The 12500-nt window shown below is 41.2% G+C and overlaps 2 protein-coding genes across 3 annotated transcripts; one reads left to right on the plus strand and one right to left on the minus strand.

Annotated features, from left to right (window-relative positions):
• Nucleotides 1-231: 231 nt before the first annotated feature.
• Nucleotides 232-5245, minus strand: LOC119500286 (isocitrate dehydrogenase [NAD] subunit alpha, mitochondrial-like). The gene is made up of 5 exons (XM_037789953.1): nt 5101-5245; nt 3860-3940; nt 1527-1610; nt 1326-1440; nt 232-494 (listed from the first exon to the last, which is right to left on the minus strand). The coding sequence occupies exons 1-5, from the start codon at nt 5125-5127 to the stop codon at nt 247-249; spliced, it is 555 nt and encodes a 184-aa protein (XP_037645881.1). The 5' UTR covers nt 5128-5245; the 3' UTR covers nt 232-246.
• Nucleotides 5246-6512: 1267 nt separating this feature from the next.
• On the plus strand, nt 6513-10220 carry LOC119500877 (calcium and integrin-binding family member 2-like). 2 transcript variants are annotated; one of them, XM_037790864.1, is made up of 6 exons: nt 6516-6823; nt 7139-7173; nt 7644-7755; nt 7905-8052; nt 9061-9256; nt 9468-10220. In XM_037790864.1, the coding sequence occupies exons 1-6, from the start codon at nt 6773-6775 to the stop codon at nt 9487-9489; spliced, it is 564 nt and encodes a 187-aa protein (XP_037646792.1). In that variant the 5' UTR covers nt 6516-6772; the 3' UTR covers nt 9490-10220. The 2 variants fall into 2 exon arrangements, with proteins under 2 accessions (XP_037646800.1, XP_037646792.1); XM_037790872.1 differs by lacking the exon at nt 7644-7755 and having other exon boundaries at nt 6513-6823.
• Nucleotides 10221-12500: the final 2280 nt, after the last annotated feature.

The raw sequence follows: 12500 nt of genomic DNA on the forward strand, positions 1-12500 counted from the left end.
CGTGAGCTTTGGCTCTTCATCGCCAGCGTTCTACTCGTACAGTCGGAGCAGGAAGTACACTACAACATCTCTAAAATCGTACAGCGTACGCTCAGCTTTACCTGCCTCACGTTAGTGTTTCGTTCTTGTTCTATTTTTATTTTGTCTCATTTTTATCGTAAAAAACAAACGTTGTATATTTATATGAATGTTTAATATTGTTCATCGTAGTTTAGATTAATTAAATTCAACTCAAACTGTATTTGTTCAGTAAAATAAGGGCTGTGTTGTTTTTATGTGGAACCACGTACAGAACGGCAAACTCACCTGGTGTTCGATGCCGCTGTACTCGCCCTCCGTGTTCTCCCGGATGGTGACCAGGTTGACGTCGGTGTACGGCGTCTTGTAGCCCTCGATGGAGACACAGGGTCGCACGTTGGCGTAGAGGTCAAAGGTCTTCCTCAGCAGCAGGTTCATGGAGGGGTGACCTGCAGCGATGGGCGTCTTCAGGGGTCCTGGAGGACGAGGACGCATTCAGGTTAAACTAAAGTTAGGAACCAGATGTTCTACTGATGTTCTTCTTCTGTCCTGACCTCGACACTGAAACACTGAAACACTGAAACACTGAAGCTGTCCCTGTTTAAATCTGAACACATGTTGATGCTCAGCTTCAGTTTCTTTCACCAACGACTGGCTGAGTTCTTCTGTTCAACTTTCAGTTCTCAGTCTGGTGGAACCATCGGAGTTCTGTTCTTCATCTACTAAACTAAAGAACATCTATCACTGAAGAGGACGTTCTACTAGCTGAAAGCATCAAAGACCATTCAGACACGTGAAAATTATCCAAAAATTATTATTAGTAAAATATGTGAAAACAAATATTGAAAAGTATCCCAAAAATGTCTGAAAATTTTAGTAAAATATGCAAAAAAATAAACAAAATAACATCTATTAGTAAAGAGGACTTTCTACAAACTAAAAGCATGAAATACTTTCATAAATATGTGGAAAATATCTGAAAAATATGCAAAAAATACCTGAAAAATATTCAAAAAGTATACGAAAATTATTAGTAAAATATGTGAAAAAATAGAAAGAAAATATCTGAAATATGTCTGAAAAATATCCAAAACATACAAGTAAAATATGTGAAAACTAAACTAAATAACATCTACTAGTAAAGAGGACTTTCTACAAACTAAAAACATGAAAATACGTTCATAAATATGTGAAAAATATTAGTGTAAATTATCCACAAAATGTACAAAAAGTAATAGTAAAATCATCAAAACATCATCAGCTCTGTGGCTGCAGATTACCGACCATTAATCTGAACATGAACGCACCTTTGAGTCCGATCTTGCTCCGGTCCATCGACTCTTTAGCATCAGGAGGGATCATCCATCTGCCTCCAGGTCCTTTAATCGCCGTCACGTTCCTCTCCTCCCAGCTGATCGGAGCCTGCAGGTAGAGAATAAACACGTTTAAAACACAGCTGCTCGTTAGAGAAACATCTGGTTTAAACATCTGTTGATCGTCTAACCAACCTTAGCCGCCTCAAAGATCTTCATGACAGCCGTCGAGATCTCTGGTCCGATCCCGTCGCCAGGAATCATAGTGACTTTCTGCATCTGGAGAGACGGAGACAGAGACACAGCAGCTTCAGCTTCAGCTTCACTCACCTGTACTGGAGTTACTATGGTTACTATGGTTACTATGGTTACTGTAGTGACTGTGGTAAATATAGTTACTATAGTTACTATGGTTACTGTAGTTACTGTAGGGGTGCATACAGGTGCTCAGACACACCTGTGAACAGACTGAACGCTGCTCCAGAGATGGAACCACTTTAACAACTTCCTACATTAAACATCACAATCAGAGAACTTCAACGTCTCCTGTAGCATCCTGGTCCAGGTGAGATTAAAGCCCGATTACCTCAACAACTACAACATCATCATCATAATAATAATAATAATAATAATGACTCACATGCTAAATGTTTTCTGGTAAATTGATATTAATGTATTCATTCCGATTACTTTGCTTTTTTTTAAAATCACTATTATTGTCAACAAAGCTCTTCACGTCCTGTAGTTTTTTCACAATAAAAGCCTTCCAGGAGAAGGAGGAGATTATGTCCTTTGAACCACGCAAAGCTTTAATGTGAAATATCTGCATGACGTGTTGAGTTTCATTAATATCAATAAAAAAAGAAATAATCAAAGAGTGAAAACAATATTCATATTTTTATATTTATTAACTTTATTGAGTATGATTTGACTGTTGTATGGAGGACCTGCCAAAATAAAAAAATAAATCACTCAATAAATAAATAAATAAATAAATAAATGTGTCATTAAATGCAGCAAAAATAATATTAACAAAAATAATATTAACAAGGCAAAAGCTCACATCCCCCCATATTGATATTTTTGTTTGAATTTGTTTATTTATTTATCTTTGAATTAATTCCCTTATTCGTTAACTCTTATGTATAGGATTCCCTTTTATTTATTTATGTATTTATTTCTATAATTTTTTTTATTTGTAAATTTATTTTTGCATTTATTTTTTAATTATTATTTTATTTTTGCATTATGTATTTATTTATGCATGACTTTCCCCTTTGCATTTCACCCCTTATTTATTTCCCCAAACTTATATATTTATATTCTATTATTTAAAAAAATAAATAAATAAATAAATAAATAAATGGGAAAAAAAACAAAATGGGAGTAAATAAATAAGGGAATTAATACAAAGATGAATAAATAAAGAAGCAAATTAAAACAGAAATATCAATTTAAGTCACATTTTATCAATTAATTAATGGCTACATTTATTTTTAATATTATTTTTGCTGCGTTTAATGACATTTATTAACAAGTAATTTATTTATTTATCCATTTATTTCTTTTATTTTGGCAGGTCCTGTCCTCCATACTGTTGTACTGATGGAAATAAACATTCTACTGAATTTATCAGGACAACACGGAGGAAGAGTTTCTATTGATCAGAACGATCACATATAAAACAGAGGAATCAGAAATCAATAGCTGCTTCTCTCTGTGTTTTCCGACAGTCCGTTACTTATTTAACATATTTTTACATATCGACTGATTTGCTCATTATTTTCTGGTATCACTGATCGATCATTCAGACGTCACGGAGGAAAAATCAAAGGAATATTTTGGCATTTATGTTTGAAAAATTAAAAAAAAAAAAAAAAAGCGATTATCAGAATTGTTGCCTATTAATTAATAATTACAGCTGCGACTACCAGTTATCTTTTCCTCATCATCTCTATTGATTCTTTGTAATTTATTGGTTAATATTTTAAATTTAAAATGTGAAAATCACATATTCCCAACTGATTGCTGCCTTCCACTGTCTGAAATATATTCATTATTTATTTTTTTTAAATATTTTTGAGAGTTACAAGTTCTTTTAACATGGTCATGGAGCATATATATAGTGTATATTTGTATTGTGGGGGTATCGTTCCTATGCAGAGGGTAGTTTAGTTTATTTATTGACTACACTGAGGGCGTTTTATATTTTAATAATTTATTTATTAATTGTGTTGAGTTGAATGTGTTACTTATTTTGTACTGTAATTACCTTGTGCCTTTTTTCTACCTATTTTCTTAAAGCTGACTCGGTGTAAGCTGATCAGAATTCACATGTACTTATATATATAGATGCAAATGGCAAATAAAACTCTTGAATCTTGATTCTTCAGTCTCACCAACAGAAACACAAAACATGTTAATGATCACTTCCTGTAGATTATAAACTAATGTTACCGGCCTGTGTGTGTGTGTGTGTGTGTGTGTGTGTGTGTGTGTGTGTGTGTGTGTGTGTGCGACCTACTCACCCCTCTGCTGGAGCTGGAGAAGGAGGCTGTAGAGAGAGTGGTTCTGGTTCTCCTGGCGGAGCCCGCCACCATCTGGGCCAGCTGGAGAGGTCAAAAAGAAGGTCACATGAAGGTTAAACACTCCGACAGGAAACAACTCTTCATCCTCTTTAACCTGCAGACATTAACCTGACCATAACCATAACTATAACCATAAGACATTAACCTGACCATAACCATAACTATAACCATAAGACATTAACCTGACCATAATTATAACCTGCAGACATTAACCTGACCATAACCATAACCATAACCTGCAGACATTCACTCAGTTTCCTGACAGGATTCAGCCACTAAACCTGATCTGAGTTCAGGTGCAGCCGACAGCACTGATCAGAGAACTCAAACGTTAGAAACCTGTTTCACCTGAATTCATTTAGAAGTTGTAGTTTTAAACAGAAGTGTTCTGGACTGAACCTGTTGGCTTTCTCTGGTGTGTTTTAAGCATTTCTAACAGAATCAGTTCATCTTTATTATTAATACTAAGTGATTGAATGTGAGCTGAATGAACCAGCAGGACCTCCTGTTGTCTCAGGTATTCACTGCTTTTATATTATGGGATGGATTCAGCCCAGCATGACAGAGAGAACACCAACTGCTACATTACAAACAGTCTGGTCTCTAGATCAGGGCTGACTCTGCTAGCTAACAGCTAACAGCTAACAGCTAACAGCAGCTGACTGTCACCCGGCTGAAGGACACACACACACCTAGCTAACATGCTAACATGCTAACAGGCTAACATGCTAACAGGCTAACAGGCTAATATGCTAACATGCTATCGTGCTAAAATGCTAACTTGCTAAAGTGCTAAAGTGCTAACATGCTAACAGGCTAACATGCTAATATGCTATCGTGCTAAAATGCTAACTTGCTAAAGTGCTAACATGCTAACTTGCTAAAGTGCTAACATGCTAACATGCTAACATGCTAACAGGCTAAAGTGCTAACATGCTAACTTGCTAAAGTGCTAACATGCTAACATGCTAACAGGCTAAAGTGCTAACATGCTAACTTGCTAAAGTGCTAACATGCTAACAGGCTAAAGGAGTGTATTAAAGGAGGTTGTCATTCTCCGGATCACCGCAGACTGACAGCAGATCCGCTCACACACACAACACCACTACACTCTGTAATTGATCATCCCTCATCTCTGTGATCAGTTAATTGATCAGTTGATCAGTTGATCAGGTTATTACCATTGACCTCCACGCGCTGCCCGCCATCCTGATGATCACAGATCCTCTAACAGCCGCTGAGAGCAGGAGGTCTCACTCTGATCTGCTGCTGCTTCTTCTTCTTTTGGTAAACCAGCTTAGAGGAGCATCACCGCCACCTGCTGGACTACTGGAGTGTGGAGCAGGAGGTTGTGCAGAAACAAAATAATAAAATAAAATAAAATAAATAAAATAAATAAAATAAATAAAATAAATAAAATAAATAAAATAAATAAAATAATAATGATGAAAACTCTTCTAGTCTGGCTAGAAGAGTAGATTAGAAAAACTGACTTTCATAGTAGAGGTAAAGTTGAGGATTTTTATATGATGTGGAAACCTTTCATACATTTTCTGAACAGCCTGACTGTAGATCCTTGTGATCGGATAAGGATCGGTGATTACACCGTCACTCCAAGGTAGATTGTAATTTGTATTATTGCTGGAGCAGGATGAGTGTGAATAGGGAGATAGAACAGGATGATGACTGAATTGTATACTGATTTTTTTAATTCATTATAAGTGTTTTTGTATGTGTATGTACTGCGTGTGCATATATGTATGTATATGTGTATACAGTATATATATATGTATATATAAATAGATTTTATTTTATTTTATTGTTTTTTATTTTATTTGTTTTACTTGTGTATATTCTTTTTACTTATTTATCTATTTTTTATATATATAATTTTTTTTCCTGTATCTATACTGGCTTATTTATATTAATATTATGTTTGTTAAGTTTCTTTGTACTGAGAATGTTACTACCGGGGACGTTTGTGAATGTTTGTTCTAATGTTTCAAATGAACAAAAAATAAATAAATAAATAAAAATAATGATGAAAACTCTAGATTCGTTTAACTAAATCAGTTTCTCTTAAAACTGAATAATTTTACAGTAAATGTTATCTGCTGTATTCCCCATATTATATTATATGTGTATATTCGTTCTTCTCTTTGTGCCTCTGAAGGTCAAATAAAGTATAAAATATAATAAAACAATCTAATCTTTCTGAATCTTTACAGTTTATATGTCTTTAGCCTGTCACAGTGTTTCTGTTAACATGTTTGTATGATTATAGATCTGGTCACGTGAGGGTTAAATAATAATTACATTAACTGGCAGACTGGTGTGTTCAGGTGCTTCTGTATTATTCAGCTCTCAGTCGGATTAATCAGAGTTTTCCGGTAAATCTCACAGTTTAAATATAAATATGAGCTGATGTTGAACTACAGAATGTTTTGTTCTTTATTTTTATGTTGTAGTGATTCGTTATATTTTAACACAGATGGACTTCCAGGACACTCTTTCATATAAAACCATCTGCGACTCAACTCAATGGAAGCTGGGTTTTCCGAGCCACCCCTGAAGGCAGCACGCTGGTACCCGCATCATCATCATCATCACCTCATCCTCCTCTTCCTCTGCAGCTGAAACGGAGGCTGAGACCTGGACCTGGACCCAGAGTGTGTGGATGTGGACCAGCTGCTGGACCGGACCATGATGATGATGAATAAGATGATGAAGATGATGATGATGCTGATGATGATGAAGATGATGATGATGAAGATGTGGTTCTGAATGGATGTGAGCGGACCAGAGAGCCTCCAGTGTGATGCAGCTGTGTGATGGGAGAGGCAGCCGAGCAGGATGGGCAACAAGCAGACAACCTTCACCGACGAGCAGCTGGAGGCGTTTCAGGTCCAACATCTGTTCATTCATAATAATAATAATAATAATAATAATAATAATATATAGTGTATATATAATAATAATATAACAACATTCAGAGATCCATCATCTTAATTAAGGTGAAGAGGAGGTAGAATAGAGCAGGCCTCTGATTGGCTGAGCCCTCTGCATCCTGCTGTATGTGATGATGATGATGATGATGATGATGATGATGATGCTGATGATGAAGATGATGATGCTGATGATGAAGATGCTGTGAAAGCAGATCCTCTCTGAGCTCCAGCAGCAGCATCTCTGTGACTGTGTGACTGTGTTTGTTTACAGGACTGCACCTTCTTCACCAGGAAAGAGATCCTGCGGTGAGTTTACCGGAAAACACCTTCATCACCATGATGGAGCCGGGAGGGGGGGGGGGGTATGAATCTATATATCTCTAATAGAATAAGCAGCTGTGTAGGTTCCGCTGCCTGCAGGCCGGAGAGGAACGTTCCACACTTTAGATGCTTTAAAGAGAAACTCTGAAATTCTGCTTGATTCTTATTCTTCAATTAAAATAGAAAAAGAAGCATTTATGTCAAAATAACCAACAATCAAATAAAGAAGAAGCCGGCGGTATTAAACCGTCAGAACTCAGTGAATGAAAGGACACGATCCTCACGGAGCCCCGCCCGCTTCACAAACCTGTCATGTGATGATTATTATGATTATGATTCATCCTGAGCGATGAACCACATCTCGGCTCCGTCCGTCCCACAGTAGTTGCGACGTTTCAGAGCTTCCTGTCACATGACAACCCCCCCCCCCCGATAACCCCCCTGCTGTGTTGCAGGTTACACGGCAGATATCGTGAGCTGGCGCCTCATTTAGTGCCGCTGGATTACACCAACAGCCCCGACATCAAGGTTCCTCAGAGCCTCATCGTCACCATGCCGGAGCTGAAGGTAGAACGCCGATTACCAGCAGTCCTCATCACCTCATCACATCCAACCTGGAAACATGAATCAATGAATGAGTTAGCAGTTCTTTGGTGTGTATATTTTATATTATCACGAGGTAAGTGTGATTGTTGTGATTTGTTGTGTCCTGACAGGAGAACCCGTTCAGAGACAGAATCGTGGAGACGTTCTCCGAGGACGGACGGGGGAACCTCAGCTTCAACGACTTCGTCGACCTGTTTTCTGCACTTTGTGAAACTTCACCCAGAGAGCTCAAGACCATCTACGCCTTCAAGATCTACGGTAAGATGCTGGACCAGACGGTGGTCCAGATGGTGGTCCAGATGGTGGACCAGATGCTGGTCTAGATGGTGGTCCAGATGGTGGTCTAGATGTTAATCCACATGTTGGTCCAGATGTTGGTCCATATTATGGTCCAGATGGTGGTCCACATGGTGGTCTAGATGGTGGTCTAGATGTTGGTCCAGATGGTGATCTAGATGTTGGTCCACATGGTGGTCCAGATGGTGGTCCTCGGGTCAGGACTCACTCGTGGTTCTGTGGGGTAACATGGGAAGAGTGTTGAAAAGGAAATCTTCTCAGCGTTTGAAAAGTAGTTCAAGGTCCTGGATCAGGGCTAGAAAGGTCCGGGTCCTGGCTCTGGGTTAGCTGGATCAGGGTCTTGGATCAGGGTTAGCTGGATCAGGGTCCTGGATTAGGGTTAACTTGGTCAGGGTCCTGGATTAGGGTTAACTTGGTCAGGGTCCTGGATCAGGGTTAACTTGGTCAGGGTCCTGGATTAGGGTTAACTTGGTCAGGGTCCTGGATTAGGGTTAACTTGGTCAGGGTCCTGGATCAGGGTTAACTTGGTCAGGGTCCTGGATTAGGGTTAACTTGGTCAGGGTCCTGGATTAGGGTTAACTTGGTCAGGGTCCTGGATTAGGGTTAACTTGGTCAGGGTCCTGGATTAGGGTTAACTTGGTCAGGGTCCTGGATCAGGGTTAACTTGGTCAGGGTCCTGGGTCAGTGTCCTGGATCAGGATTAGCTGGATCAGAGTCCTGGATCAGGACTAGCTGGATCAGAACTTTATGGGTTGTTGTAGTATAACATAAACATTCTAATCTTCATTAATGGAGGATGCGGGGCAGAGCTGGTGTACTGGTCTGGATCAGACTGTAGGTGTACCTAATAAAGTGGACACTGAGTGCATTAGGATGCTAATATTATCAGCACTGATGTGATCTGTCTGTCAGACGTTCCTCAGCAGGTTCCTCTCTAACGTTCTGGTTCTGGTTCTGGTTCTGGTCCAGACTTTAACAGGGACAGCTTCATCTGTAAGGAGGACCTGAGGAAGACCCTGAACAAGCTGACCAAAGGAGAGCTGACCCCCGAGGAGGTCACGCTGGTCTGCGACAAATCCATCGAGGAGGCCGACCTCGACGGCGACAGCAAGCTCTCCTTCTCCGACTTCGAGAACATGGTCTCCAAGGCGCCCGACTTCCTGAGGTACCGCAGCCGCTTCCGAGTACTAATACCACGGTTACTTCCGAGTACTAATACCACGGTTACTTCCGAGTACTCATACCACGGTTACTTCCGAGTACTAATACCACGGTTACTTCCGAGTACTAATACCACGGTTACTTCCGAGTACTAATACCACGGTTAGTAAACGTGTCTTCAACAGGTAAACTTGTTTTTATGTTTCTGTCTTCAGTAACTTCCACGTACGAATATGAGATCCTGCAGAGGACAGACGTCTCACTCCGACTCCGCTTCCCGATCCTGCCGGTCTTCACCCTCCCACCCGGACCTCAGACCCACCTCGACTCAGTGCCTGTCCTTTCTACCACCGGCGGAGGAGAGTCTTCTTCTTCTTCTTCTTCTTCTTCTCCAGCAGAACCTGAGACCCGACCCGAGTCTGGTCTGGACTCACCGAAACGAAGCACAGGCGTTTTCTGCCAACTTAGCATCTCAAAGACAAAGAGTTGTTACTGCATGAACTCTTCCTCTGTAGCGAGTTATAAACAGACGAGGAGCGACAAACCAAGACGGGGCTAATTTTATACCAAGAGAGCGTCTCTGCAGCAGCTGTGATGTCTCCGCCGGACACTTTTGGAGACGCTGCAGAGGACACAGGGCTTTTCTGACTTCAGTGCTTTGCAGGAAGGCCTCATCCAACCGACTGGGATCTTTAAAAACAAAGCACAGTTTAAAGGGCAAAACAGTGAAGAGCTATGCAATCTTTCTCCATGACGTGCATGTTGTAAATTGCTTCTAGCTGTGGTTGGTTTGTTCTCCTGGTATCGTGACACGTTCTGGTGCATAATGACAATCATAGTAAACTGTAGTTCAGTTGATGGAAGGGCTCTCTGTCATCTCACCTGATCTAACCTCTCTCCTGCCGATAGAACAGCTTTCAGTCGTTTTTCTGGCTAGAATCAAAATAAAAGATTCTCCTGTTGCTGCTCGATGCCTCGTGAAGCTTCTTCTCAGAGATCCAGGTTTCAGGTCTGTCCGGTAACGTTACACCAAAACATGAGTTCATCTCACCAAAACAACACAAACACTGATCTCAAAGCTTTCCTTAATGTGTCTCTGTCATCAGCAGGATGTTCCGACCAAATTCCATGAATATAGGATCAACTTTGTCCAAACTATGGCCTTCCACTAGGGACGCACCGATACCAATACCAGTATCCGATACTGTGCTCATGTACTCGTACTCGCAAAACGGCTCTGATACGACTTTACGGCACCGAGACGTTAACCTCTCGTCACCATCTTTCGGGTCCTCGCGCTCCACCCCCCGACGGTGCGGGCGAGACGGGCCGGTTGTGCGCCCGACTCCGCGGGGCCGGGATCCCACCTCAGACGGCAAGCGCCTGTGACCCGTTCTCAAGAGTTCTCCCATCTCGTCAAATACCAATGTTTGGTCATGATTCCGACGCACCCTTTAGTGTCTGTATGAGACACACCGGGCTTTCAACTAACTCCACTGTAAACCCCTCATCCTCATACAACGGTTCTTATGATATCGGTTATTGATTCATTCATTTTTGCATTTACATCATACAGTCCTTTCAAAATAAACTTCTATCTTCACAGGAAACTACTTAGTTAGGTTTAAGAAAAGATCGACTTGGCTAGGTTGTAGGAAAAGAAGGTGGTTTGGGTTCAAATAACACCGGAAGTGGCGGTGAAACCGGAAGGTATAGGGAGTGACGCCGTGTAGACTGTCACCAGGAGACCACTAATGGTGCCCCGTGTGAGGCCAGAAGTCAACGTTGATTTATTTGTAACTTCTGTACTTCAGTTACAGAACTTCTGGAATAATTTTAACCCTAACCAACATCTTTAACTAAACCTAACTAGGGAGTTTTATTTTGAAAGGACTGGAGCGGAAACACGTGTCACGTGTTTGCTGGACATTAGTAGGAAAACGCACGAAAAAGACGTTGTTGAAAGTCGTACTGAGCGTCACGAAGAAGAAGGGAAATTCGGGGTTTCATGTTTCAGGGTTCAGGTTCAGGTTTCAGGTTTCAGGTTTCAGGTTTCAGGGTTTGGCTCTCAGGCTGCTATTCAGAGGTGGTTCAGTTCAGGTGCAGACTCGGCGCTGCAGCACTGAACCAGCAGCGGTACATTCATCCTGATTATTCTGAGCAGCCAACTGTGGTGACGACATCGTGTTCCTGCTGCCTCAGCACATCGGCCTTCATCTGCCGGATCACAGCCTGCTGAGTTCACCGGAGGGAGGGAGGTATCAACCACTACTGATCAGCACATCAATCAATACTTCAGTATTCTCTATCTGAGAACGACGTCTACAGGTAGAGAACACTACAGACGGTTGTGGTTCCACCATAGAACCCACCGTACTCCATACAGTCATCATATCAATCTGATGGTTTGTGAATGTAAATCAGCTTTTTATTGTCACACATTGTTTTTGTTCACAGAACAGCATCTCGGTATTTAACCCGTCCTGGTATCAGGAGCAGTTCAGGGCTCCGGTGTTTTGCTCAAGGGCATCTCGAACTGGCACCTCTCCAGCTACCAGTTCACAGGCCATACTTGGTCCATGCGGGGACTTGAACCAGCAACCCTCCGGTTCCCAAGCCAAGTCCTCACGGACTGAGCTGCTGCCGCACTGGTTTTGTGTTTTGGTGTCTGGTGTTTTGGTGTCTGATGGTTTGGTGTTTTGGTGTCTGATGGTTTGGTGTCTGATGGTTTGGAGTCTGGTGTTTTGGTGTCTGATGGTTTGGTGTCTGGTGTTTTGGTGTCTGATGGTTTTGGTGTCTGAATGTTTGGTGTTTTGGTTTCTGATTGTTTGGTGTCTGATGGTCTGGTGTTTTGGTGTCTGATGGTTTGGTGTTTGATGGTTTGGTGTCTGATGGTTTGGTGTCTGGTGTTTTGGTGTTTTGGTGTCTGGTGTTTTGGTGTCTGAGGGTTTGGTGTCTGGTGTTTTGGTGTCCGATGGTTTGGTGTCTGATAGTTTGGTGTCTGATGTTTGATGGTTTGGTGTCTGATGGTTTGATGGTTTGGTGTCTGATGGTTTGGTGTCTGGTGTTTTGGTGTCTGATAGTTTGGTGTCTGATGTTTGATGGTTTAGTGTCTGATGGTTTGGTGTTTTGGTGTCTGATGGTTTGGTGTTTTGGTGTCTGGTGTTTTGGTGTCTGATGGTTTGGTGTTTTGGTGTTGTGGTGGTTTGGTGTTTTGGTGTCTGGTGTTTTGGTGTTTTGTTGTCTGG

This window comes from Sebastes umbrosus, chromosome 2 (assembly GCF_015220745.1).
Source record: "Sebastes umbrosus isolate fSebUmb1 chromosome 2, fSebUmb1.pri, whole genome shotgun sequence".
In the NCBI taxonomy this organism is placed as follows: Eukaryota; Metazoa; Chordata; class Actinopteri; order Perciformes; family Sebastidae; genus Sebastes; species Sebastes umbrosus.

What these genes read in the sequence shown, in the direction of transcription:
- LOC119500286 (XM_037789953.1), bottom strand. Translation starts at nt 5,127, where the DNA reads ATGGCGGGCAGCGCGTGGAGGTCAATG. An exon ending in TCTCCAGCTCCAGCAGAGGG is followed by an intron (nt 1,611 to 3,859) that starts GTGAGTAGGTCG and finishes CCGTCTCTCCAG; the next exon opens with ATGCAGAAAGTCACTATGAT. An exon ending in AGATCTTTGAGGCGGCTAAG is followed by an intron (nt 1,441 to 1,526) that starts GTTGGTTAGACG and finishes CTCTACCTGCAG; the next exon opens with GCTCCGATCAGCTGGGAGGA.
- LOC119500877 (XM_037790864.1), top strand. Translation starts at nt 6,773, where the DNA reads ATGGGCAACAAGCAGACAACCTTCACCGACGAGCAGCTGGAGGCGTTT. An exon ending in TCACCATGCCGGAGCTGAAG is followed by an intron (nt 7,756 to 7,904) that starts GTAGAACGCCGA and finishes GTGTCCTGACAG; the next exon opens with GAGAACCCGTTCAGAGACAG. An exon ending in AAGGCGCCCGACTTCCTGAG is followed by an intron (nt 9,257 to 9,467) that starts GTACCGCAGCCG and finishes TTCTGTCTTCAG; the next exon opens with TAACTTCCACGTACGAATAT.